The sequence below is a fragment of the Mobula birostris genome, chromosome 30, assembly GCF_030028105.1.
Source record: "Mobula birostris isolate sMobBir1 chromosome 30, sMobBir1.hap1, whole genome shotgun sequence".
Classification (NCBI taxonomy): Eukaryota; Metazoa; Chordata; class Chondrichthyes; order Myliobatiformes; family Myliobatidae; genus Mobula; species Mobula birostris.
Window position 1 is genome coordinate 15,885,406 of NC_092399.1, and position 26,669 is coordinate 15,912,074.

The 26,669-nt window shown below is 44.1% G+C and overlaps 1 protein-coding gene across 3 annotated transcripts; it reads left to right on the forward strand.

Moving 5' to 3' along the window:
• The first annotated feature begins 2,901 nt into the window (after positions 1-2,901).
• Positions 2,902-20,408, forward strand: LOC140190654 (tissue alpha-L-fucosidase-like). Of its 3 annotated transcripts, XM_072247420.1 has the most exons (8): positions 2,902-3,298; positions 5,452-5,586; positions 8,384-8,521; positions 11,109-11,214; positions 13,371-13,571; positions 15,371-15,561; positions 18,518-18,617; positions 19,436-20,408. In XM_072247420.1, the coding sequence occupies exons 1-8, from the start codon at positions 2,943-2,945 to the stop codon at positions 19,574-19,576; spliced, it is 1,368 nt and encodes a 455-aa protein (XP_072103521.1). In that variant the 5' UTR covers positions 2,902-2,942; the 3' UTR covers positions 19,577-20,408. The 3 variants fall into 3 exon arrangements, with proteins under 3 accessions (XP_072103521.1, XP_072103523.1, XP_072103522.1); XM_072247422.1 differs by lacking the exon at positions 13,371-13,571; XM_072247421.1 differs by lacking the exon at positions 8,384-8,521.
• Positions 20,409-26,669: the final 6,261 nt, after the last annotated feature.

Consider the following 26,669-nt stretch of genomic DNA (forward strand, 5'->3'; position numbering starts at 1 on the left):
TGAGTTGGCCTGCTCTTTTGGCCATTTACACAGGACTTCTCTATGCCCTGGACCCAAGGCTCTCAGTATCAACAACAGTGGTCCTCCACTTTGGCCATGTGTGAGGGATTTTCTGGAGTCAGTGGGTATTGTTGGGCATCATTCGGGAGTTCTGACATTATTGATAGCATAATTAGCGATTAACTAAAATTAGAACATAGAATAGTACAGCACAGTACAGGCCCTTTGGCCCACAATGTTGTGCTGACCCTCAAACCCTACCTCCCATATAAGCCCCCACCTTAAATTCCTCCATATACCTGTCTAGTAGTCTGTTAAACTTCACTAGTGTATCTGCCTCCACCACTGACTCAGGCAGTGCATTCCACGCACCAACCACTCTCTGAGTAAAAAACCTTCCTCTAATAACCCCCTTGAACTTCCCACCCCTTACCTTAAAGCCATGTCCTCTTGTATTGAGCAGTGTTGCCCTGGGGAAGAGGCACTGGCTATCCACTCTATCTATTCCTCTTATTATCTTGTACACCTCTATCATGTCTCCTCTCATCCTCCTTCTCTCCAAAGAGTAAAGCCCTAGCTCCCTTAATCTCTGATCATAATGCATACTTTCTAAACCAGGCAGCATCCTGGTAAATCTCCTCTGTACCCTTTCCAATGCTTCCACATCCTTCCTATAGTGAGGCGACCAGAACTGGACACAGTACTCCAAGTGTGGCCTAATCAGAGTTTTATAGAGCTGCATCATTACATTGCGACTCTTAAACTCTATCCCTCGACTTATGAAAGCTAACACCCCATAAGCTTTCTTAACTACCCTATCCACCTGTGAGGCAACTTTCAGGGATCTGTGGACATGTATCCCCAGATCCCTCTGCTCCTCCACATTAGCAAGTATCCTGCCATTTACTTTGTACTCTGCCTTGGCGTTTTGTCTTTCCAAAGTGTACCACCTCACACTTCTCCGGGTTGAACTCCATCTGCCACTTCTCAGTCCACTTCTGCATCCTATCAATGTCTCTCTGCAATCTTCGACAATCCTCTACACTATCTACAACACCACCAACCTTTGTGTCATTTGTAATCTTGCCAACCCACCCTCCTACCCCCACATCCAGGTCATCCAGAACCAGTCTTCAGGAATTAAAACCTGTACACAATTTAACTTCCAACTGATGCTTTGTGGCTAGTGAAACCACTCTTTATGTAGGACATTCTTTGCGCCATTGAAACTACATAGGGAAACACAATTGATGATGTTTTATGCTGTTAGAACATTATTAAAGCTGTATCCCTGCTAGCTAATACATAGTTCAGGACTGGTTTGTTTTGCTACTCAACCTTCTGGTTCGTCTTGCTTTTGTTTCAAGGAGACTTTGAATGCATTCTTATTTTTTTTTTTGAATTGTTGCCTGGTAATCTCTTCTCCCACAGAATTTAGGATAATTTGTTTCTTTTGGTGATGAAGTTTTTGAGGATATTGGGGGTGCAGGGGTTAATGACCTTCAAGGACTTTGTACTCTTTCGGCATAAGTTGCATCCTTTTTCGCTTCGCGTGCTTGATTGTATTTCTGCAGTTGTGAGGTTGTGAAATCGCTAAACTACTTCTCTGTTTTAATCAAGGACAAAACTGTCTGATTCTGTAAAGTAACAGATGTGTGTGTGTCTGATTTAAAAACTCCAAGGCTGATTACTCCTTTCTCTGCCCCTCTGTACCTTGTAGTCCCACAAGCTTTGTACAAAGAACCGGAAAACAATTCCATATATGGATAATGATGGTCTCTTTAAACTGTACAAATGTTGCTGTATGTAACCTGCTGATAGAGGTTCGACACGAGCCCCCAGAGGGAGAGGAAATCTGTCCCTCTGTTGTGTGTGCCTCTGAACTTCTCGCCGGCTGAGTTCAAAGAAATGAACTGGTGAAAAGGATAAAGTAAAGAACTGTTTGTGTTGTGGTTATTGGTCCGGCAAATTTAAGTTTACATTGGGAACCAGGTAGAAGGCATGCAGTGGACTGAAATGGCTATCATTAGGGTCTTAATACTGGGGAAGCAACTGCGATAGCTCTAAAAATTATGTACATATACTGAAGTTGCCTTGCAAAAATAGATGAGAATATTTCAAAACATAAATGATTTGAAAAGATTATTGTGATATTTCAGCTTAAAATTTCCCAGCCTTTGGCACACTTTGTAATGCTTAGAAATTTATTTAAAAATTGCTGATTTCTTGTCTGCGAGAATTCTTTAAATTCATTATGCATAGTATCATTAAGACTGAAGAACTCTTGAAATGACATCAATTAGTATTTGCAATGATCTTTTGTTATATTTTCTTTTCTCTATGCTAGGAAGAAAGCATCGTCATTGCTTGCAAATTCTTGCACAGAGCTCATTTTGCAGAAGCCACCAATGAGGAATTTTGAAATTGGTGAAACTGGCATGACATATCATTTTGGGTTTTGAGTCCTGATGAAGGTTTTCGGCCCAAAACGTCAACTGTTTATTCGTCTTCATCGGTGCTGCCTGACCTGCTGAGCTCCTCCAGCCTTGTGTGCGCACTTGGGTGATTTAGTTTGGATTCAAGATTGTTTAATGTTATTTCCAGTACACAAGTGTGAAGGAGAATGACATAACTGCTACTCCGATTCTATGCAGCACAAAAAAACACATGAAATTGAACACAATAATAAAATACTATATATATGATAGCTTATATACAATGCACATATACATAGATTGCTTGATTGTATGTCCATAAAGTGATGTTGCCAAGGAATGTCTGTATGTAAGGTGACTTACTGGAAGTACAGGAAAAGTGGTGGTTGAGGGTGTGGAAGAGTGAGTTAGTGCGCGCAGGTGTTGATCATCTTTACTATTTGGCGAAAGTAACCAGTGACGTAACAGCGCTTCCACTTCCTGCTTTATTTGGTAAGGGTGAAGAGCATGGAGTGGAAGTGTTTCTTGAGTTTTATTTTCCTTACTGTGGGTTTAGGTACCGGAGAACCTTCCGTTCGCCGTTACCAACCGAATTGGAAGAGCCTTGACAGCAGGCCTTTACCCGGCTGGTACGACGAGAGCAAATTTGGGATTTTCATCCACTGGGGAGTATTTTCTGTGCCTAGTTTCGGGAGCGAATGGTTCTGGTGGAATTGGAAAGGGAGGCACTTACGTGAGTATGCGGAGTTTATGACAAAGAACTACCCACCGGGATTCGAATACAGCGAGTTCGCTCCAGAATTTACAGCTAGCTTCTTTAATCCAGATCAATGGGCGGAACTGTTCGAGGAATCCGGAGCTAGGTACAGTAAAAATACGGTCAAACGTGAGCATTCATTGAGTGATTGAGGTGTTTATTTGCAAAAGGCAGATATTCAAAGTACTTTTTATCATCAAACTATGTATACATTATACAGCCGTGCGATTCGTCTCCTTACAGGCATCTACAAAACAGGAAACCCTTAAAAACCGACAAACACCCCATGCGCAGAGAGAAAAAAGCCATAATAACGGAGTTATCAATATAAAGGCGACTTTGCTGCGCTTGAATCTGCTGGTGGAGTTTGGCGGGTGTAATTTATTTCATTTGGCCCGGGAATACGGTCATTGCTGTTTTGCATTATAAAACCACATGAAATCCAGGTCACATGATGCACAATCGCGTGACAACCCCTTCGGGCGGGGCGACACCGGGGAGACTGCAGATGCCGAATGTGAAATCACATGACATCCAGGTTACGCGATGCATAACCACGTGACAACCCCCTTCGGGCTGGGCGACTGCGGATGCTGAATATGAAATCACCTGACATCCAGATCACGTGATGCACAAAATCACATGACAACCCCTTCGGGCCGGGCGGCTCCGGGGAGAGTGCAGATGCTGTAAATCTGGATTAGTGTACACGGAGCGATGCGTTGAACCAAAGTCGGCCCTGCAGACGCGCTCCTCCACCCCCAGGACTTTGTCGGACTTGACACCGACTGTTCGCGGCACCAGTTCCCTCTCCAAAAGACAGAAAGGGGGCGGCGCCGTCCCCTTTCCACGGGACTTGGGCCTCACGGCAGGTCCAAGTTAGACCCTGTTGTGTTGTGTAACAGCGACCTATTAGATGGCGCATATATCATGACTCGACGCTTCATGCTCTGAAGGTGCCTTTATTTCACATTCTCCTTTCCATGCTCCTTGATATCTCCTGTTGTTCTGTCCCAGACTGATGACAACATCACCGTAGCTGACTAGTGTCAAACTTACCATTTAACTACATGACAGAACCCAACCTCTGATGCTGTCTGTGGATTCTGAGGTTCTCCCTATGATCCAAAGATGTGCAGATTAGTACATCTACAACTTAAAATGCGCTACTACTAGTGTTTCAGTGGGTGGTGGGATCTGGGTGAGTTAAGACAAGAATTTGGGGATAAAAGGGATGATTGTAGATGCCTGCTTAATGGCTGATTCAGTCTGCTTTGAAGGATCTGATTTGGTGTTGTGTGACAGTATATTATAAATGACATCCAAGGTGGAACTTGAGTGAGTTCCGTGGGTGATTAGTAGACAATATTTATTGGTGGTGGATGGGGCAGTACTCCCAGAGGATTCTTGGTTATGTGGCATTATTGCCATCTGAACCCAAAGATAAGGCTACATTTGTCTCTTCATAATCTTGGTATTTTATACATTATGAAGTCTATCATTAATGTTGCATCTTGATGGATAAAGTTTCCATTTAATTAATGTACTTAAACACTTTCCTCACTCCAAAGATAATTTGCAGTGGATTGTAGATAAATAGATTGCAGTGCTTCAGATATGATGATTGGCACTTACTGGTGAGGACTGGCTATGATGAGATTCTGCCTTTCATACCACTCTTTGTAAGACAAGCTGAGTAACTCGTAATCCAATATGGTAGCTTATTTATCTTAGTTTTATTGTTTCCAGATTTGTTCTGCTATTTCTGAATTCTACTTGTCCATCCCTAAATACGAGTGAGAGGGAGATCTTTACAGGGTTTATAAATCAAACATCTCAGTTTAATTTATAGACACAGGAGACTGTGCAGAAGCATGAAGGCACACACTCGGCGGTTCAGGAACAGCTTCTTCCCCTCTGCCATCCGATTTCTGAATGGACATTGAACCCATGAATATTGCCTCGCTTTTTAAAAGCAACGCATACAAAATGCTGGAGGAACTCTCTAGGTCGGGAGTCTCGGTCTGAAATGTCGACTGCTCGTAGATGCTGCCTGACCAGCTGAGTTCCATCAGCATTTTGTGTATGTTATTCTAATTGACAGAACTCTTTTAAAATGCCAAGAACACAACTTGAGTTGTAGGCATTGGTCTGTGTTTTTTTTTCCTGAAATAAAGCTGATGCTTGGATATATTCAAAGAGCACTTTACAGTTGCATTTGATTGTAGTTAACTGTTTTCCTGTGGTATGTAATCTCAGGTACGTGGTGCTGACGTCAAAGCACCATGAAGGATTCACGAACTGGGGATCTCCTGTGTCTTGGAACTGGAACTCGATTGAAACAGGTCCACATCGCGATCTTGTGGGTGATCTGGCAGCTGCAGTCCGTAAACGGTCTGTTGTTAATTTTATGCATTTGCGAAATTCCTGATGGCTTTATTGTTCCCTTGGCGTTTGGCCTGTTGACATCATTCTGTGGTCAATGGCTGTCCATCTCAAAAATGCCTTAAATATCCTTCTGTATTTCAGTGCTCCTGACACAGTTTTGATGTATTTTTGTGAATATGTTGTTGTCTTGGTGTGGTCCAGTTTGGCTGTATTGTCTCCTGTGCATTTGGCCAAGTATCCCATATTACCCTGCAGCCATGTTACCTGTCTTGCTTGTACACATTACCTATTGAGTTACAGCCAACCCTTCGAGCCGCACCGATTTAATCCTAGCCTAATCACAAGACAATTTACAATGACCAATTAACCTACCAACCAATACATCTTTGCACTGGGAGGAAACCCAGGTGGTCACAGGGAGAACATACGAATTCTTTACAGGCAGTAACAGGAATTGAACCAGGGCTGCTGGTACTAAAAAGCGTTGTGCTAACCACTGTGCTGTTTTAGGTAGGGCTTTAAGTTACCTTTTTCTGATCAGTTAAAATTTTTTAACTTCAAGTTCTAGTTATCTATACCACATGGCGTTGTTAACCTGCATTGGCTGGGTCTCCCTGCACTTTGACCATGGGATATTTTAGTTGCCCTGCTTTCAGGTGATTTAGGCCTAGGGCTTGAATCAACCTGTCATATTCAATTAGCAATAAGACTTGAAGCTCTCAGACTTCCCTGGCAAACAAAAAAGAACTTCAAAGTCAAGGTTTTCTCTATATGAGGTGGCAAGGAGGCCAGATAGTAAAAGGTTAACTGAAAATATATCTTGAGTCTGAGGCCTGTCGGTCAGAGTTTTCCATGGATGTTGCATCCCAGCTGTCTAGATACACAAGCCTAGGTAGTGTGATTGGAGAGCAAGATGTTGCCCATGTAGCAAGCTCCCTCTCTCCACGCAACTGATGAACCCAAAGGAACAGCAGAGACCGATACAGTTTGGTATCAGAAGTGACACAGGAGTTGCCAGTCAGCACTGAACTCAATGTAGGACCTCCTTGGGGACCACAGCTCTGGGTTTTTCCTCAGGTTTTACCCCTGAAGCCTTCCCCATGAGTGGGTATAGGCACAAGGCAGCGGAGGTTTGAGATCAGAGTTTTCCTTCTCCCAGGCGAGCTACCAATCATGGCTGACGAGCCCCATCTGCCGGAAGCGGTTGGTTTTAAGGGGGCAGTAACCCGCCTTTGCCCCTTCTCGTGTCAGTAGAAACAGTTCTGCCAGGCTTAGAAGCTAAGCCACACATGAAGCGCAGAAGCTGGACTGGTTGTCAGAGGCTATTTGAACCACACACCATTGGGAGCGTTTAATAGGTAGTGGGAGCTTGTCCCCATTACCACCCCTGGCAAGAACAATAATCCACTGTCTGTTTGGAACTCTTAATCATGTAAATTCCATCACGTGCACTGACAAATTTAGTATATTGTACTATTAAAAAGTAAATTAAGGGTACTTATTACCCATTAAGCCGCTGGTGTTTGGGGCAGCAATGAAGGTCTTCCCTCTCTGTCTGTCCTTGGCTATTTTGGTCTTGGTATTGGTGGTGTTCAAGGCTTCCTTCATTGTGCCGGTAGCTTCCTCTCTGTTTTCGCTACTGTCAGCTTGCAAGCCCAGGGATGAGACTGAGGAATACCGTCGTGCTCAGATGTAGAAGGATTCTTCATTGCTGTTTCCGTGACAGTTTTGTTAGATCAGCATTATTAGCCCTGAGTTGAACCCCCGAACCGGGAGGACCGGTGGACCGCTCTTAGTCTGGCCTCTACCCTTTGACCTGTTCAGCATGGGTGACCCTACCAAGAGCCAAAGCATCAGCTCCTGACTCCAGCAAACGGAGCTCTCCAGGTCACTGAGGCACAGAAGCCTCCAAACCACAAATCAGTTTTGGTCGTCTTGGAGGAAAGTAAGATATTGGATTATTAATTTGTAATATTTCTCTCCGCTGGAATAACTGACAGTCCAGTATCAACATAGCCCTGATACTCCCTGGTTAATGTGGTTTTACTGCAGGGTTTGAGAGCTCTGCTATATTTCCACTCTGCCCTCTAGGAATCTATGTATGATTTCAATGTGATCTGTGCCAATTCAGTGGGGTTAGACTGGGGGTCTGTAACATCTACATAGAAATAGATTGAAAACCAGTGCCTTTGTATTCATGAATTCCAGGTGATCTTTCTTTGCTGTTTCCTAACACACAGCCCCTAAAAAATAATTGATATGAGTTTTGTCGTTGAGGATTTGTGGGAAAAATAAACTGTTAAATCCATTGAAACATTTTGAGGCTGTTCCTATCAGAATAGATAAATGATGCAGCTTATTTTGACGTTTAGAAGGTCTTTGATACGATGCAGAAAAAGCATTCAGGATTGGGGCTTGTCAAATTCATACAGCAAATCCATTCTGTTAATCAAAGGCTAAAATGTGCTGTGGGAAGTTAATGATTTTTTTGCTTAAGGACTGACCCTGAAGCTTATCCCTTGAAATGCATTGTTGAAGATAATTATTTGGAAATTTCTAAAGTAAGTTCACTTCACATTTATTTTTATTTCAGAAATAAGTTTTCTTTAAAATACATACAGAATGCATCATATAAACAGTATGTCTTTCCATTCATATGAAAGATGTGAATACTATTTGCAAAGCACCAATGCCACTTGTAGGCTCCTTGAGCTTTTTAACTACATATTAAAGTTATGCAAACGAAGTGGGCTGTCCAACTGAATTTAATATTAGTTTCAAACTTGATCTTCTGTTGCAACAGGCAGTTACATTATGGAGTGTACCATTCTCTCTTCGAGTGGTTTAACCCCCTCTACTTGTCTGATCAGCGAAACAAATTCAAGACCCAGAAATTTGTTATGGAAAAAACATTACCAGAACTGTACGATCTGGTCTTAAGGTAATGTAATATAACAGTTTTAATGATAGAGCCTTAAAATATCTGTAAATGTATCTAATCACTAGTTAAAACATCACTAGTTAACTGGTTCTGTGACTTACAGAATCACTGTCAGGGATTCTTTTAAAACTCCTATTCTCAGTGTTATTATTTTTTTAATTTGCCCAGTTCTGTCAAACTAGGCTTTGTCTAGGCAACACACACAAAATGTTGGAGAAACCCAGCAGGCCAAGTAGCATCTATGGAAAAGAGTATAGAGTCGACATTTCGGGCTGATTCTCTTCATCGGGACTGGATAAAAAGGAGAGATCAGAGTAAGAAGGTGGGGGGAGGGGAGGAAGAAGTACAAGGTGGTAGGTGAAACCGGGGGAGGGGGTGAAGTAAAGAGTTGGGAAGTTGATTGGTGAAAGAGATAGAGGGCTGGAAAAGGGGAAATCTGTTGAGAGAGAGTAGAAGACCATGGAAGAAAGGGAAGGGGGAGGAGCACCAGAGGGAGGTGATGGGTAGGTAAGGAGATAAGGTGAGAGAGGGGAATGGTGATGGTGGGGTGGGAAGGGCAATTACCGGAAGCTTGAGAAATTGATGCTCATCCCATCAGGTTGAAGGCTACCCGGACAAAATATTAGACTCTGCCCCTCCAACCTGAAGGTGGACCCATTGCAGCAGTAGAGGAGGTGACAGACCAACATGTTGGAACAGGAGTGGTAAGCAGAATTGAAGTGGGTGGCCATCGGGAGATCCTGCTTGTTGTGGCAGACGGAGCGTAGATGCTCGGCGAAGCAGTCCCCCGGTCCACGTTGGGTCCCACTGACGCGCAGAAGGCCACACTGGGAGCAACAGATACAGTAGATGCTCCAACAGACCCACAGGTGAAGTGTCGCCTGACCTGGAAGGACTGTTAAGGGCCCTGAATAGGAGTGAGGGAGGAGGTGTGGGGGCAGTGTGGCACTTGTTCCACGTACAAGGGTAAGTGCCAGGAGGGAGACCAGTAGGGAGGGACGAATGGGCAAGGAGATGCGTAGGGACCAAGCCCTGCGGAAAGCAGAAAGTTTGTGTGGGGGGGGAGGGAATGATGTGCTTGGTGGTGGGATGGGGTTGGAGGTGGCAGGTGTATGTCTTTGTCTATGTATAGTTTTTTTTGAAGATTCTTTGTACTACTTTGTTTTTCCTGTAGATGGCTACAAGAAAGTGAAACAAGGTAGTATATGGTAGCGTACCCAGTTCATATTTTGATACGAATCATACTCGGAACTTCCAAGTGTAGCACGTGTCTAATTTCATCCCTGTACCACGTAGACCAGTAGGTGGCACTTTTGCTTTACGCCTGCTTATAGTGTCAAAGTGAACCACAGATGCTAGAAATCAAAAATAAAATCAGAAGTGCAGGAAATAGTCGGCAGATCAAGCTGCACCTGTGGGAAGAGTTTATGGGTTAATGGCGGGGCAGAGAACAATGCCTTGAAGATTTTATGATTTTTCTGGCAAAAATCATTCATTTCACCACTCGTTTCGAAGGCGATCATGTTGCTCTTAATACAAAACATACTGTAGTATAAGATGATTAATTCTCTCTTCTTAAAAGTCTTAGGTTAATTCTCTCTTCTTAAAAGTCTTAGGTAAGTATATATTGTGTAGCTAGGGTGCCTGAGACTTTTGCACAGTACTATATTTGTCATTGTGGAGTGGAGAGCGAGTTTGTAAGTCTGGTGGGAGCAAAGTATGTTGGGAGTGGAGAGGTGTGGCACAGGTGGCGGAGGAGGAGTGCCAGGAGTGGGGGAGGGAGTGGTGTGGGTGCAGACGCACCCAGTCCTGAGACACCATGCAAAGCCATTTGATTGCAAGCAATTGGTCTATTGATCACTACAGAATGTCTCTCTGGTGCTTCCTGCTCCCTTCCCCTTTTCCCCACCGTGATTCACCCCTCCCTGCCCCCTTCCCACTCTCAGTCCACAATAGACCAATATCGGAATCAGGTTTATCATCACCCACATATGTCATGAAATTTGTTTTTGTTTGCAGCAGCATTACAGCACAATACATAAAATTACTACAGTACTATGCAAAAGTCTTAGGCACCCTGGATGTACGTGTGCCTGAGACTTTTGCATAGTACTGTACTTTATAAACAAAACAATTTCAGATTTGCAATTCATTTGGATAATACATTGCAGTTCTATTTCTGAGCGTTACAATATTGGTAATCCTGTTCACAGTATTGAAAGTATTTTGTGTGTCTTTAATGTTGCACAAGAATTAATTGAGATGCCTTAGTTCTTGGAAATAACTGGGAAAGTGTGTGGCTAGACTAGGTGATGGCCAAGCGTTTGGAAGACACACCATGAGTGAACAGCACGCTGATGATGTCTCAGCCTACGGTTGTGAAATGTTTACAGAAGGATTGCCAAGGTTGGAGAACAACTCAACCCAACCATGCCATTGTTTCTAAAGTTGAATTCCAAAACTATCAGTAGTTCGATTGAGCCATTTTTAAAAAAAGAGACTGTGTTAGTTCTTGGAAACTAGGGTTGGATTTTACATTCTGAATTCCTAGAACTAACGGGGATTATTTTCTCTTTTATTCTGATAGGTATAAACCAGATATAATCTGGTCAGATGGTGACTGGGAAGCACCAGATACTTACTGGAATTCCACTGGATTTCTGGCCTGGCTCTACAATGACAGCCCTGTCAAGGTACGTATTAACAATATTCATAACATTGATAGACAATTTTTTTAGATTACAAGAATACTCAGTCCTCTTTTATTGTCATTTAGAAATGCATACATGCATACATACAATGCTAATTTAGATTAGCAATGACGATTGTTATCTCAGTTTTAGTTTCCTCCTTAGCCCATTTAGGATCAGGCATATTCAGCCAAGCTTTTTTTTTGGTTTCTGTATTGTCACGTGACCAGCAACAATGAATATAGAATTGAGTCAGGTTTTAAAAACAAACGTATACATTTATTAAACTCTGCTCAACAATAGTGAAAAGTATTCAAACGACTAACTTAACCGGAAGTTAACTGCTATACGGCAACTCTGGAACAGTTCTTAAAGTGGTAAGTTCGAACACAGTCTTAAAAGTGGTAAATTTGAAAGTCCAAGTGATTTATACAGTCAAAAAGGAGAGACTTCTCTGGAAACGGATTTCTTCGAAGATGTGACATTACTGCTGATTCTGTCCGAAGGATTCACGACGAAGGAAAGAAGACTGCTTATAGGAACTGACCTTTTCCCTGGCGAATGAACACTGCACAAACCTTCCTGATCTTACAGGGATTATCTCAGATGCAGGCCACTATTTCTGAATGAAGATTCAGTAAGGTCGATCCTGTATTAAACTGCCGAGCGACACCAACTTTACTTAATCCTTCAGGTTCCCATACTTTAGTAAGGTCCTCACTCTCCAATACTAGACTTACAATGGAAAGTAAAACTCCACTTTAAAACGAAACTGTGTCATGAGACGAATACGCAGCATAACGGAGTAACTGACGAATTAAACAATGAATCAACTGTGTAACAACAGAGGTTTCCCGTTATATACCTGTTGAGAACGTGTTATCATGTGACTTCACACTGGCAGGAAAATTACATCACCCCACCATCACAAGGCCGTTACATCATGCTCACAAGATACTCAATTACATCATGGTCATAAGACAGTCACAAGATACCCACGAGGTATGTAACAGTATTTAGCAGTATAACCTTTAAAGGTATTGGATCTGCAATGGACTGGTTTTATTAAACAAATAAACAATTCCCCTCCCTCACACACAGTCGATTCTCTGTCTTTTCCCCTGCGTCGTGAAGAATTCAACAGTGTGGGTATCCTGCATCTGGAATTTAGTCTTGGGAGATTATGTAGGTCAAATAAAGCTCCACAGTCATTGTCCGCAAGGCTGTGACAACTTCACATTGCTTACACACTTTGGGTGTCCCAGAGCATGTACAACTCCACTTGTTTACCAAGGGTTCCCAGGGACCCTTTGCTTAATGGTATTGGCCCACAGCATAAAAAGGGTTGGGAACCCCTGGTTTACACACTGTGGCCATTACAAACTGCAAACACAAGAAATGCTCTGCTTTTTACAACTGTAATGGGTGATCGGGTACTTGCCTCTCTACCAACTCTAAACTGTTCAAGTTTTTTAAAAGCATGTTTTAAATTGATGGAACTGCCTCATTAAAATAATTTGTTTTCATGCACACTTCTTACTTCAATACAACTAACTCCTTTTATATCTCCACTAATGTGAATGTGTAAGTGCTGTTTGGGTGAGCCCTATTTTTTGTTTCCTTTTCATTCTAAGATTTCTTCATTTCTTTAGTAATTTTATTTGCCTCTCCCAAGTGTCCTGAACATATAGCCTCGCGCCAATTTTGTTCTTGCCATTCTATACCACAGAATTCTATTTCTCTGCGTGGGTTTCCTCTGGGTGCTCTGGTTTCCTCCCACAGTCCAAAGATGTACCGGTTGGTAGGTTAATTGGTGGTAGCTGGGAAAGGTAAAGGGCTGGAGAAGTAGTTGGCGATTTTTGGGAGGCATGGCTCCATGCTGTATCTCAATATAAAAATAAGGATACAGTTGTGCCACATTTTCTGGAATGCGGAGGGAATTTATTGAAATCACTCTGGCCTCCTGCATATCGATACTGCTTGTAAAACAAAAATGATAATCTCTATTCTGTATGTGTAAAATCCTTCCTCAGCCTCACTTTATTTCTTTGCTGTATTGAGTCCTTCCGTTGTGAATACCGGCTGGCATGTTCCTTCTATCTACCCACTTCAAAAAAAATGCTTAAATTAAAAAATGTTTTTTTCAAATTTGTCACTAGGATACTGTGGTCACTAATGACCGCTGGGGAGCTGGCTGTTCTTGTAAACACGGCGGCTTCTTCAACTGTGCAGACAAATACAGCCCCACCAAACTGCTGAACCACAAGTGGGAGAAGTGTACCACACTCGACAGATGGTCCTGGGGATATCGCAGAAAAATGCAGTCCAGGGATGTGGAAGATCTACCATCCCTTATCACTGTATGTGCTCCAGGTTAACCATTACTGCACTTCAGTAGAATGGGAATGAATTCGGGCAAAGTTGTGTTGGTCTCCTGGGATGACCTTTGTTCATGTCAAGGGATTTAACCTGTGGGAAGCTAAGCCATTCGAATCACGGCACAGTGTAGGCCCTTTGGACCTCAATGCTGTGCTGACTTTTCTACCCAGTCCAAGATCACTTTCACATAGCCCTCCATTTAATTTTATCCATGTGCTTATCTTGGAGTCTCTCTTAAATCTCCCTGACATTCCTGCTTCTGCCTCCACCCTTGCCAGTGCATTCCACACATCCACCAAATTTTATCTGGTCTGATTGATCTGATCAGATATCTGGTTTGTACCTGTCAGAATAAAATATTTTTTTAAAAATCCCAATTAGTTCCAGACATGAAGAAGAAAGAAATTGCCTTTCAACTCACCAGGGAGCATAGGCCATCAACTTTTTTTTGCTGCTGATGTTTCTGTAACAGGCAATTCCTTTTTTACGAGGCAGAGTTGCTAGCTCGACGCTCAACCCAGCACGGATGGAAAACTTGCCTGGGAGCCGGCTGGATTCGAACTCGAGACCTTCCACCCCGAACTCCAGCGCTGATGTCACTACGCCACCAGCTGGCGAAGCTGCAGACATGCATAGTGTAATAAAAATGCCCTGCCTCTGACAGTCTCCCTATAATTCAGGGGTTCCCAACCTAGGGTGCATGGACCCCTCAGTTAATGGTAGGGGTCCATGGCATAAAAAAGGCTGGGAACCCGCTGCTATAGTCAGATCAGATAGTTTAGAATTTGCTTCTCAGTCTGTTAGTGGACAGTACTATTGACATTTATGACATTGACTTTGGACAGGGTGTGTGTGTCCAGTCATTCCAGTAAGTGCAGGGATGTTGGAAACCTACCAGTGAATAGCTACGAATATTTGAATTTAATTAGGGTGCAGTAAAATGTCTTTAGTCCAGTCCTGTACCCTTAAGTTCATGGTTTGTGTGGCATCAGCTTTGCTAGAAGTGCCAAAGGTTGCTTTGCCTGGAGTTACTGTAATGCGAAGGGTTAGTTTACATGCTGGTCGAAAACCGCTTCTGCCATGTCGGTCGTTGATTGACCAGTTCTAGGGATACAGCAGCTCTTTCCCATTGGTTGTCCTGTGCGCCAAGGCATCGGTATCTAATTGCAGGCACCCTGGGGTAAAAGATTAGCACGTGCAAGAGACTTGCTTATCTTTGTCTCCAGGGACTCACCTTCACACTGAGGTTGTGATTGGTGTTGGTAGTTCTGTTGGGAAAGTGTGCTGCAGATATAGGAGGGTCCATTCTTAGCTAAGTATCTGCTTGTTGAGTGCTTAATTTTTTAATTGTGAACTTGGGGAGACTTAATAAGGTACCTGTTGAGTTTGAAGTCTCACTGAATGTTTAGTGTCATAGTTTCTGTAACTCGGTGATTTAGATGTTCGGTCAAATGTTTTACTGTTTGTAAATAAATGGTGAATGTGTTTATTCATAATCAATGCCTTCTGTCTCACTTACCAAACCTGTGAAACTGCTTCCTCATAACGGCTACATAAACTCATATATGTTTTGCAAATCATGTGAAACATTTTGCTAAGTATTTTTCACACTTAAAATTAGTCAGATGCAGTTGCTATTTACTTAGCAAATGGGGGTGATGGGGTCAGCACTAAGACAGGAGGCTCCCTTGGGTGGTGTTGAGAAATTGTGCAAAAACAAACTGAGATAGGAACTGTGGATATTGCAGACGATGGCAATAACTCCCTTTTTCCCTGGCAGAGTTTACTGGACACGATTGCCTACGGTGGCAACTTCCTGCTCAATGTTGGTCCAACCAAAGACGGCACCATCCCTCCCATCTTCGAGGAAAGGTTGCGCGGCCTGGGACAGTGGCTGCGCGTTAATGGTGAAGCGATATATGCATCGACACCCTGGCGAGTTCAGAAGGAGAACTCCTCCAACATAATATGGTAACATCTGTCGGGATTAAGTGCAGTGTGACTCTTTCGGTTGTTCTCACTTTGTGGCACCATTCTTTATTCCCAGCTTCAGACTCAGCAGTGTTGCAAACAACAGTAGCGTAGTGGTTAGCACAACGCTTTACAGTACCAGTGACCCGGGTTCAATTCCCACTGCTGCCTGTGAGGAGTTTGTACGTTCTCCCCTTGACAGTGTGGGTTTCCTCCGGGTGCTCCGGTTTCCTCCTACAGTCCAAAGAGGTATTAGTTGGTAGGTTAATTAGTCATTGTAAATTGTCCTGTGATGAGGCGAGGGTTAAATTGGGGGATTGCTGGGTGGCGTGGCTGGAAGGACCAGAAAGGCCTACTCCGGGCTGTATGTTAATAAATATAAATGAATACCTCCAAGGATATTGAATCAGTCGTGACCTCGGGTGCTGCCTGCATGTTCTACCAGAGTCCAGTCTTTTTCTCCCACATCCCAGAGCTGTGATTATAGTTTTGTTCAGCACACACAAAATGCTGGAGGAACTCAGCAGGTCAGGCAGTCGATGTTTCGGGTCGAGACCCTTCATCAGGACAGGAAAGGAAGGGGGGGGGTGGAACCGGAATAAGAAGGTGGGGGGAGGAAGGGGAAGGAATACAGTGTGAAGGTGATAGGTGAAGCCAGGTGGGAGGGGGAGAAAGAAAGAAGCAGGGAGGTGATGGGTGGGAAAGGTAAAGGCCCATAAGATATAGCAGCAGAATTCGGCCATTTTGATCATCAAGTCTGCTCTGCCATTTCATCATGGCTGATCCATTTTCCCTCTCAGTCCCAATCTCCGGCCTTCTTCCTGTATCCCTTCATGCCCTGACTAATCAAAAATCTGTCAACCTCTGCCTTAAATATACCCAATGACTTGGCCTCCACAGTCGCCTGTGGCAACGAATTCCACAGATGCACCACTCTCTGGCTAAAGAAATTACTTCTCATCTCCGTTCTAAAAGAACGTCCCTCTATTCTGAGGCTGTGTCCCCTGGTCTTAGACACCCCCGCCCCCCCCACAATAGGAAACATCCTCTCCACATCCAACCTATCGAGGCCTTTCAATATTCGACAGGTTTCCATGAAATTCGTTTACGCAGCGGTTTAACGTGAATCGTGGGACGTTGTTCTTGTAATGTTTCACACCCTGTGCCATGGTCGCTGGTGGCACCAAGGCCTTTCATCCTTGTTGCTGTGTGTGTGTGTGTGTGTGTGTGTATGTGTAGCAGCAGATTATGTGGTGGCGCTTGTTCATCTCAGTGACTATTGGGGTAAGTGTTAATTATAAAACCTGCTTCAGGTCTGCATGGTGAACACTTAAAAGACCCACAGCTTACTGTCAGAGCAGAGAAAATGTCAAGGTATTGTATTCTTCAGTTCATCACCAGTGTGCTGTAGTGATGTGAGGCCACGGGGCTCTGTTTTATTGCTTTGATTAGCTTTAAGACGTATCCTTGTATAAGCCAGCTTTTGTATCTTGCAGGAGGCTATGTCATTGTTAGAAATGTGTGGGGAAATATCAATATTCAATGCTAGTGTGTTGATGGATACACAAAAATCTAAACCCAGCAGAGATTGTGCTGGGTAGAAAAATCATTGTAAAATTAAATAAAACAGAAAATCCTGTTGGTCAAGGTGTATCTGTGGAAGGAGGAAACAGTTAATGTCAGGCCGCACTTGGAATATTGTCAACAGTTTTGGGCCCCGTATCTCAGAAAGGATGTATTGTCATTGGAGAGAGTCCAGAGGAGGTTCATGAGGATAATTTCAGAAATAAAGTGGTTAACATATGAGGAGCGTTTGGCAGCTTTGGGCCTGTACTCACTGGAACTTAGAAGAATATGGGGGGATCTCATTGAAACCTACTGAATGTTGAAAGGACTAAATAAGGTGGATGTGGAGAGGATGTTTCCTGTGGTAGGGGTACCAGAACTAGAGAGCACAGCCTCAAAATTGAGGGGTGACCTTTTAGAACAGAAGTAAGGAGGATTATTTTTTTTTAGCCAACGAGTAGTGAACCTGTGGAATGCTCTGCCACAGACTGCGGTGGAAGCCAAATCCGTGGGTATATTCAGAGCGGAAGTTGATAGATTCCTGATGGGTTGGGGCATCGTGGGATATGGTGAGAAGGCAGGTGTATGGGGTTGAATGGGATCCGGGATCAGCCATGATGAAATAGCATAGCGGACTTGATGGGCTGAATGGCCTAATTCTGCTCCTATGTCTTATGGTCTTGTTCCAGGCCTGTGACTAGGGGTGGGGGGGGGGGATGTGGAAGGAGTCAATTTAATATTCAATGTTCACTTTCATTTCTTTAGATAGTTCCATGTGGACTGAATACTCAGTCTTAGAATTGCTTGGAATATAGAGATCTGAACCAGATTATTCTCCTCAACTGGAACCATGTCAGCATATGCCCACTTGACCAGAGGATAAAGAAGCAGAGTTAGACCATTTGGCCCATCAAGTCTTCTCCGCCATTTCATCTTGGCTGATCCATTTTCCCTCTCAGCCCCAGTCTCCTGCCTTCTCCCCGTATCCCTTCACGTCCCGAGTAATCAAGAATTTTATCAACCTCTGCCTTAAATATACTCAGTGACCTGGCCTCCACAGCCGCCTGTGGTAACAGATTCCATAGATTCACCACCCATTGGCTAAAGAAATTTCTCCTCATCCCTGTTCTAAATGGACATCCCTGTATTCTGAGGCTGTGTCCTCTGGTCCTAGGCTCCATAGGAAACATCCTCTCCAACTATTATTGAGGCCTTTCAACATTCGATAGATTTAGATGAGATCTTCCCCCCCCCCACCCCCAATCAAACAGTTAAACAGCTGTTGACAATAAATATAAGACTACTCAGGTGATGTTTATGCTTCAGTCATCTTTTGCAAAGCTCTGCTTTTAATGAGTTGCTCGCTTTTGCATTGTGCTTTTCCTTCTAGGTACACCAGTAAGGGATCTTCAGTTTACGCAGTCTTCACAAAGTGGCCCACCGACAATACCCTCAAGCTGGATTCACCAAAGACCTCGCCGAGCACCACTGTAAGCTTTTCAGATCTGTTGGTTCTCCTGGCCTTTACTGAGCCGTTTATGTCTGCGTCCCAATAATTCTGGTCAGTCCTGATGGACAAACTGATATGAAATTCCATTGCTATCCACCACCCCCTGCTCATTGACATTTTTGTTCCTGCTTATCTTCGCTTGCAGCGTTCGATCAGTGTCAGTGCAACATCTGCGCGGCTGAAATGAGATCTAATAGATCAGTTCATGTACACTGTTGTGTTTGTGCACTTAAAGACAGTAAGATTTTCTCCAAAGAAACCCTATTGGGATGTGTCCAGCTATGAATTTTGATTAAAGATTTGAGTATGTCGTCTCAGTTGGCCATTCAGGAATGATTTTACACAATAGGTAGTGAACCTTAGGATTCTTGTACCCAAGACTGCAGAGGCTTAGTTGCTGAGTGTATTTAAGACAGTGATAGAGTCTTGGACATTAAGGGAGTCGAGGTGAGGGGATAATGCTCGAGATATTGCTGAGGGAAAAGCCATCCATGATCCTATTGAAAGGCAGAATAGTACAAGTGACCAAATCGTCTACTACTCGTACTATGTATGTGCTTCTGGTTCAGCAGACTAAATACTGCATCAAACAGTGGTTTCCTTAGAGTTAAATCTGGAGCTAGGCAAGAAGGATTTTGGAATTTACTTGGACTTACTCATGAGAGAAGTTTCCTGAGAGATTTAACTGGTGGCATAGACTCAGTAGTCGAGTCGACTGTACCTAACATTGCTGGGGAAATAGGCTGGCGTGACGGATTGAATGTCGTCTTGTTTCATGTTCTTGTGCTATCTCTCTAGGTGACGATGCTGGGAATCCCACAACCTCTGAAGTGGAAGACTTCTCCCACCGAAGGTCTTCTCATTTTCCTCTCCCCTCTTTCTCCATTGACTGTCCCCTCAAAAAATGGTTGGACATTAAAAATGGAAGGAGTTTCCTAATCAGAGAGCGACAGAGGAAACAAATTTTACTTGATGATTTTGAAAGTTGAAAAGTTTTTGTATGAAGATTTATACACTCTTGGTGAAATTTTAAAAAATCATGGCCAAAGTTTCAGTCTTTGACCATAACTTACAGATGTCGAGGTTAGAACAGCAGTGCTGATTTTTGCAAATTGATTACTTCGCTGTTCAGCTTTACTTTGATTATGCTACCTGAGGAATGTTACTGATCAAATTTTAGTTTTAAAAGGTTGCTTCAGAGCAAAGATACTGTTGAGCAAGACTCCATGTAACACCAGTCCTCATATAACTGGTTATTTGCAATTTTTATTGAAGGTAAACTTGATGTACAAATATTTACAATGGTTTGATCAAACACATTAATAATGGGAGACTACACTAATAGATTTGTTGAACAAAGTTAATAATTTTAAAATCTTAAACAAAAATTAGCATTTTAGTTATGATTTACCAAATTCAGAATCAGTCCACACCTAGAACTAGATTGTCTAAGTTCCTGTTGCTTCATGGTGTGGAGGATATGAGAACACTGGTGCCAATCGTAGAGGTAACCTCTCTCTACCAATTTCACTTAAATGTTACTGACATGCTTAGTAAATAAGGAAGATTTACAACTGTTTTGATGCCTTTCTTCTTTTAATTCAGCTGTCGAATATGAAGCTACCTGATTCAGCAAAGTAGTGTGGTTTGATTTCGTGTTTCCAGCACAACTGTAATCTATTCACTTTATAACTACGTCAGTAATGGTCATTTGTGTTCTATTCTTGTATTCATCTTGATTAAAGACTCAGCTGATTCATTCTTTAGAGAATATGCAGCAGTGTTTCATTTCTGGTACACCAGCTGTTTCAAACCGATAGTCCACTCTGTCCTTTTTATGTGGGAGTTCAGACTGAAGTTATTTGTGACTGAGAAAACTTCAGGGAGTTGAAAGTAAGTTCAACAAGGCATTAATGCTTCAGGGCGTACATTACATGTTTTTGGATGGTTTAGGTAGGGTTTTTCCATTCTGTTTAACGACAGAACTGGTTGCAGCAAAAGCTATCGGCCAAACAACATCCGGACTAAAGACACGTAACGCACACACAATGCTGGAGGAACTTTGCAGGCCAGGCAAAAGAGTACAGATGATGATTCATCAGGACTGAAGAAAAGACGATGAGTCTGAGTTAAGAGGGTGGGGATAGAGGAGGGAGAAACAGAAGGTGATAGGTGAAACTGGGTGAGGGAGGGCAGTGAAGTAAAGAGTTGGGAAGTTGATCGATAAAAGAGATACAGGGCTGGAGAAGGGAGAATCTAGTAAGAGTTGTCTTAGTCTATTCCTGAAAATGCTCCTCTGTTCAGCCAAGGTGACACACAGAGGGTGAGAAAAATTGTCCAGAATTGCCAGGATTTTCTGGAGGGTCCTTTGATCTACCATGGCCTCCAGTGTGTCCAGTTGGACTCCTTTAACAGAGCCAGCTCTTCTAATTGGTTTATTGAGCTTATTGGCATCACCCATTACCCCAGCACACCACCGCATAGAAGATTGTACTGGTGACAACAGACTGGCAGAACGTGAAGGAGAGGCCTGCACACTCCAAAAGGAAGCAGGGACAACTCTGGCCCTTCTTGTCCACGGCCTCTGTGTTGGTGCTCCACTCAAGTCAGCCATTCAGGTGCACCCCCGGGAACTTGTAGGTCCTCATTACATCCACATCCACACCCTCACCTTTATCCTTGTCCTCCCACTATACACCCAACCATTGCTGAGTCATCAGAAAATTTCTGCAGATGACATGACTCAGTGTTGTATCTAAAGTCTGAGGTATACAGGGTAAACAGGAAGGGAGCCAATACAGGCCCCAGTACTGCTTATAGCCATGTCTGACACACAGCTCTGAAGTTGTATGTACTGTAGTCTGCCAGTCAAGTAGTCTGTTATCCAGGGTACAATGGAAGTCATAATCTTCATTGAACAAAGCTGTTCCCCCAGCAATGAGGGCTGTATTTTACTAAGGGCTCTAGATGAATAAAAAAAAACACGATCCTCACAGTGTTGCTCTGCATGTCGGAATGTGAGTAGGCTCTGTTCAGCAGGTAGGTGATGTCATCGTCAACTCCAATGTGCTCCTGGTAGGCAAACTACAGAGATCGAGGGCTGATCTGATCAGGGGTTGAAAGTGAGCCAGTACCAGCCTCCCTAAGGTCTTCATTGCACGGTAGTCATTCAAGGCCTTTGGTCGGCCCTTCTTGGGTACGGGAACCACAGGATGTTTTCCACACAGTCTGGACTCTTTCCAGGCTGGGACTCAGACTGAAAATGCGCTGGAGAACTCCACACAACTGCTCAGCACACTCCTTCAGGACCTTGGGGTTCACACCATCCAGTCCCAATGCTTTGCTGTGTCTGAGTTTCTCCACAGCCCTTCTCACCTGCTCCATAGTGAAGGTGAGTCTGTGATGACTGGGGAGTTGGTAGAAGGTTGGGGCTGGGGGAGGGGAAGATTGGGACAATAGCAGTTGGTATGTGGAGGTATGGATGGTAGGTGTGTTGGCGCGTGGCCAAGTGGTTTAAGCGTTGGTCTAGTGATCTGAAGGTCGCTAGTTCAAGCCTCAGCTGAGGCAGCGTGTTGTGTCCTTGAGCAAGGCACATAACCACACATTGCTCTGCGATGACACCGGTGCCAAGCTGTATCGGCCCTAGTGCCCTTCCCTTGGACAACATCGGTGGCGTGGAAAGGGGAGACTTGCAGCATAGGCAACTGCCGGTCTTCCATACAACTTTGACCAGGCCTGCACCTTGGAAACCTTCCAAGGCGCAAATCCATGGTCTCAAGAGACTAATGGATGCTTATAGAATAGTAAGTGCAGGACAAGGAGCGGGTGTAGACAGTGTTGTTTATATGTTGAACTGGTGTGGTGAGGGAAGTGTGAACAGGAGGGTAATTGTTACACCTATTGAAGAACAGGTTTAAACAAGCCCGTTCATGCCTGCGTTCCAAGCCTCCAAGGCTAGGCTGCTCGAAGCCAGTGGTGTTTTTCATGCCTATCCACAGCTCCTGTTTGCTGTTCTGTTCTCCAGCTCTCTCTTGGATTCCTCCTAAACCACCTTGATCTTCTCTATTAGCTGCTCCTGCCACATGTTTCAATTCCTCCCTGTCTCCTGATCTAAAGCAACACACATCAAAGTTGCTGGTGAACACAGCAGGCCAGGCAGCATCTCTAGGAAGAGGTACAGTCGACGTTTCGGGCTGAGACCCTTCGTCAGGACTAACTGAAAGAAGAGTTCGTAAGAGATTTGAGAGGGGGAGGGGGAGATCCGAAATGATAGGAGGAGACAGGAGGGGGAGGGATGGAGCCAAGAGCTGGACAGGTGATTGGCAAAAGGGATATGAGAGGATCATGAGACAGGAGGCCCAGGGAGAAAGAAAAAGGGGGAGCAGGGGGGAAACCCAGAGGATGGGCAAGGGGTATAGTGAGAGGGACAGGGAGAAAAAGAATGTGTGTATATAAATAAATCATGAATGGGGTACGAGGGGGAGGTGGGGCATTAGCGGAAGTTTGAGAAGTCAATGTTCATGCCACCAGGTTGGAGGCTACCCAGATGGAATATAAGGTGGTGTTCCTCCAACCTGAGTGTGGCTTCATCTTGACAGGAGAGGAGGCTGTGGATAGACATACCAGAATGGGAATGGGACATGGAATTAAAATGTGTGGCCACTGGGAGATCCTGCTTGCTCTGGTGGACAGAGCGTAGGTGTTCAACGAAACGATCTCCCAGTCTGCGTCGGGTCTCGCCAATATATAGAAGGCTGCAGCGGGAGCACCGGATGCAGTATATCACCCCAGCCGACTCACAGGTGAAGTATCGCCTCACCTGGAAGGACTGTCTGTGGCCCTGAATGGTGGTGAAGGAGGATGTGTAGCACTTATTCCGCTTACAAGGATAAGTGCCAGGAGGGAGATGGGTGGGGAGGAATGGAGGGGACAAATAGACAAGGGAGTCGCGGAGGGAGCGATCCCTGCGGAAAGCAGAGGGGGGGAGGGAGTGGTGGGATCCCGCTGGAGGTGGCGGAAGTTACAGAGAATAATATGTTGGATCCGGAGGCTGGTGGGGTGGTAGGTGAGGACAAGGGGAACCCTATTCCTAGTGGGGTGGCGGGAGGATGGAGTGAGAGCAGATGTACGTGAAATGGGGGAGATGCGTTTGAGAGCAGAGTTGATAGTGCAGGAAAGGAAGCCCCTTTCTTTAAAAAAGGAGGACATTTCCTTCATCCTGGAATGAAAAGCCTCATCCTGAGTGCAGATGCGGCGGAGACGGAGGAATTGTGAGAAGGGGATGGCATTTTTGCAAGAGACAGGGTGAGAAGAGGAATAGTCCAGATAGCTGTGAGAGTCAGTAGGCTTATAGTAGACATCAGTGGATAAGCTGTCTCCAGAGACAGAGACAGAAAGATCTAGAAAGGGGAGGGAAGTGTCGGAAATGGACCAGGTAAACTTGAGGGCAGGGTGAAAGTTGGAGGCAAAGTTAATAAAGTCAACAAGTTCTGCATGCGTGCAGGAAGCAGCGCCAATGCAGTCGTCGATGTAGCGAAGGAAAAGTGGGGGACAGATACCAGAATAGGCACGGTACATAGATTGTTCCACAAAGCCAACAAAAAGGCAGGCATAGCTAGGACCCATACGGGTGCCCATGGCTACACCTTTAGTTTGGAGGAAGTGGGAGGAGCCAAAGGAGAAATTATTAAGAGTAAGGACTAATTCTGCTAGACGGAGCAGAGTGGTGGTAGAGGGAAACTGGTTAGGTCTGGAATCCAAAAAGAAGCGGAGAGCTTTGAGACCTTCCTGATGGGGGATGGAAATATATAGGGACTGGACATCCATGGTGAAATTAAAGCAGTGGGGGCCAGGGAATTTAAAATCATCGAAAAGTTTCAGAACGTGAGAAGTGTCAGGAACATAGGTAGGAAGGGTTTGAACAAGGGGGGATAAAACAGTGTCGAGGTATGCAGAAATGAGTTCGGTGGAGCAGGAGCAAGCTGAGACAATAGGTCTGCCAGTACAGGCAGGTTTGTGGATCTTGGGTAGGAGGTAGAAACGGGAAGTGCGAGGTGTGTGAACTATAAGGTTGGAAGCAGTGGATGGGAGATCCCCTGAGTGGATAAAGTCTCCTCCTGTCCCCCTCCCGTCTTCACCTATCATTTCTGATTTCCCCCTCCCCCTCCCCTCCCCCTTTCAAATCTCTTACTAGCTCTTCTTTCAGTTACTCCTGACAAAGGGTCTCGGCCCGAAACGTCGACTGTACCTCTTCCTAGAGATGCTGTCTGGCCTGCTGCGTTCACCAGCAACTTTGATGTGTGTTGCTTGAATTTCCAGCATCTGCAGACTTCCTTGTGTCCTGATCTGAAGGCTTTCTTCCTGTGGTTGAGACGAGCCTTTAGATCACTGGTGACCCATGGTTTGTTGTAAGGGAAGCAGTGAACTGTCCTTGATGGCATTACATTGGCCACACAGAAGCTGATGTAGATAGCGATGCAAGTCCATTAATGTCCTCCCCCTATGGTTCATAAAGCACGTCTGTCAGTAACCTCAAAGCAGCCCTTCAAGGCCTCGGTGGCCTCTCGAAACCATTTCTTTACTGTCTTGGTGATAACTAGCCGCCGCTGTACTTTGGGCTGATACAAAGCTCAATCTAAATAAATAAAATAAAGCTTATGATTAAAGTAAATAGGAAGATCAATTTCACTTAGGATGAAAATAAGGGGCTATTGAGTTGAAGCGATTGGTTTAGAGTGTTATCCTGGCCCTGACATGGCTCTGGAACTCTAACTGGAAGGGCAGTTGAGGAGGAAGTCTTCATCGCATTGAATAAGAACTTGGATACACTCATGAAAGGAAAGTCCTATGATCTATTAGTTCCCAGTGGTCAGGGATATCCAGGTAACCAGACAGACAAATTAGTCACTGAATTCTCGAAAAGTAAATCATTAAGAATACAGAGCCTATTTCAGCTTTAAAGAAACTCTTCCCTACTGCCACCACTCAGTCTCTAAATGAGTTTCATCCTATTGCAGGCAACTGGTTCACAAATTTTAAATCCAAGGTGTTTTCATATTGTGTCCTCTTTGCCTTTAAGTTAAGCCACTATATTTTGTCAGTTCTAATACTCTAATCTATTTTTGCCCTCTGCAGGCAAAGTTTGTTGCTTCCCCTATCTTGCATCGCTGGATTTCGGTCATGGTCCTGAATTCCACTGCAAAGAACTACCCTTGTCAGGGGTTTGAGAAGCTTTCAGAAAGTCAGTGGATGCACTGTGTATCCTCTTGGCATTCTCCAATTGTTTTTTTTGCACTCAGAAGCAACTCTGATGACCCACGTCAGCAACCCTTCTGGTTAGTAGGGACTAACTGCACTCATCTCCTACCTGTTTACTCCAACTTAGTGCTGAGAAATCAACTTGGCTCTTAACTCCAAGATAATGATCATTCGAGAGTTAATGATTTACTGTATTACGACAAATTCCCATCTCGAGAAGCTGGAAATTGCTGACATATTTTCAGGTACACCATTACCAGCACTTCCACTGACAACTGGTTACAGTTGACCATATTTTTCCCAAACATATTCAATATTAGCAAGGCATAATAATGATTTTTAACCCTCTCTGCTGATCCAGGAAGACCACAACCTTGTCGAAGGGTTTGGAGGCTTGCGTACCTCAATGACCCAGAGAACTATGTTGTCTAGAGTCAGGGCCTTGTGCTTTGACTCTTGGTAGGGTCACCCATGCCAAACAGGTCAAAGTGTAGAGGCCAGACTATAAGAGTGGTCTACTGGTCCTCCAGGTTCGGGGGTTCAGCTCAGGGCTAACAAACCTTACTGGTCAAAAAAATTGTTACGGAAGCAACAATGAAGGGTCCTATACCAGAATTAGGTTTAATATCACCAGCATATGTCATGAAATTTTTTTAACAGTGGCAGCAGTACAATGCAGTACATGATAACAAAAAAATAAATCAATTACAGTAAGTATATTTATGCATATTAAATAGTTAAATTAAAAATAGTGCAAAAACAGAAATAATAAAAG

Coding starts and splice junctions, on each gene's coding strand:
- LOC140190654 (XM_072247420.1), top strand. CDS start 2,943: ATGGAGTGGAAGTGTTTCTTGAGTTTTATTTTCCTTACTGTGGGTTTA. Junction 5,587..8,383: donor GCAGCTGCAGTCCGTAAACG/GTCTGTTGTTAA, acceptor CTGTTGCAACAG/GCAGTTACATTATGGAGTGT. Junction 11,215..13,370: donor ACAATGACAGCCCTGTCAAG/GTACGTATTAAC, acceptor ATTTGTCACTAG/GATACTGTGGTCACTAATGA.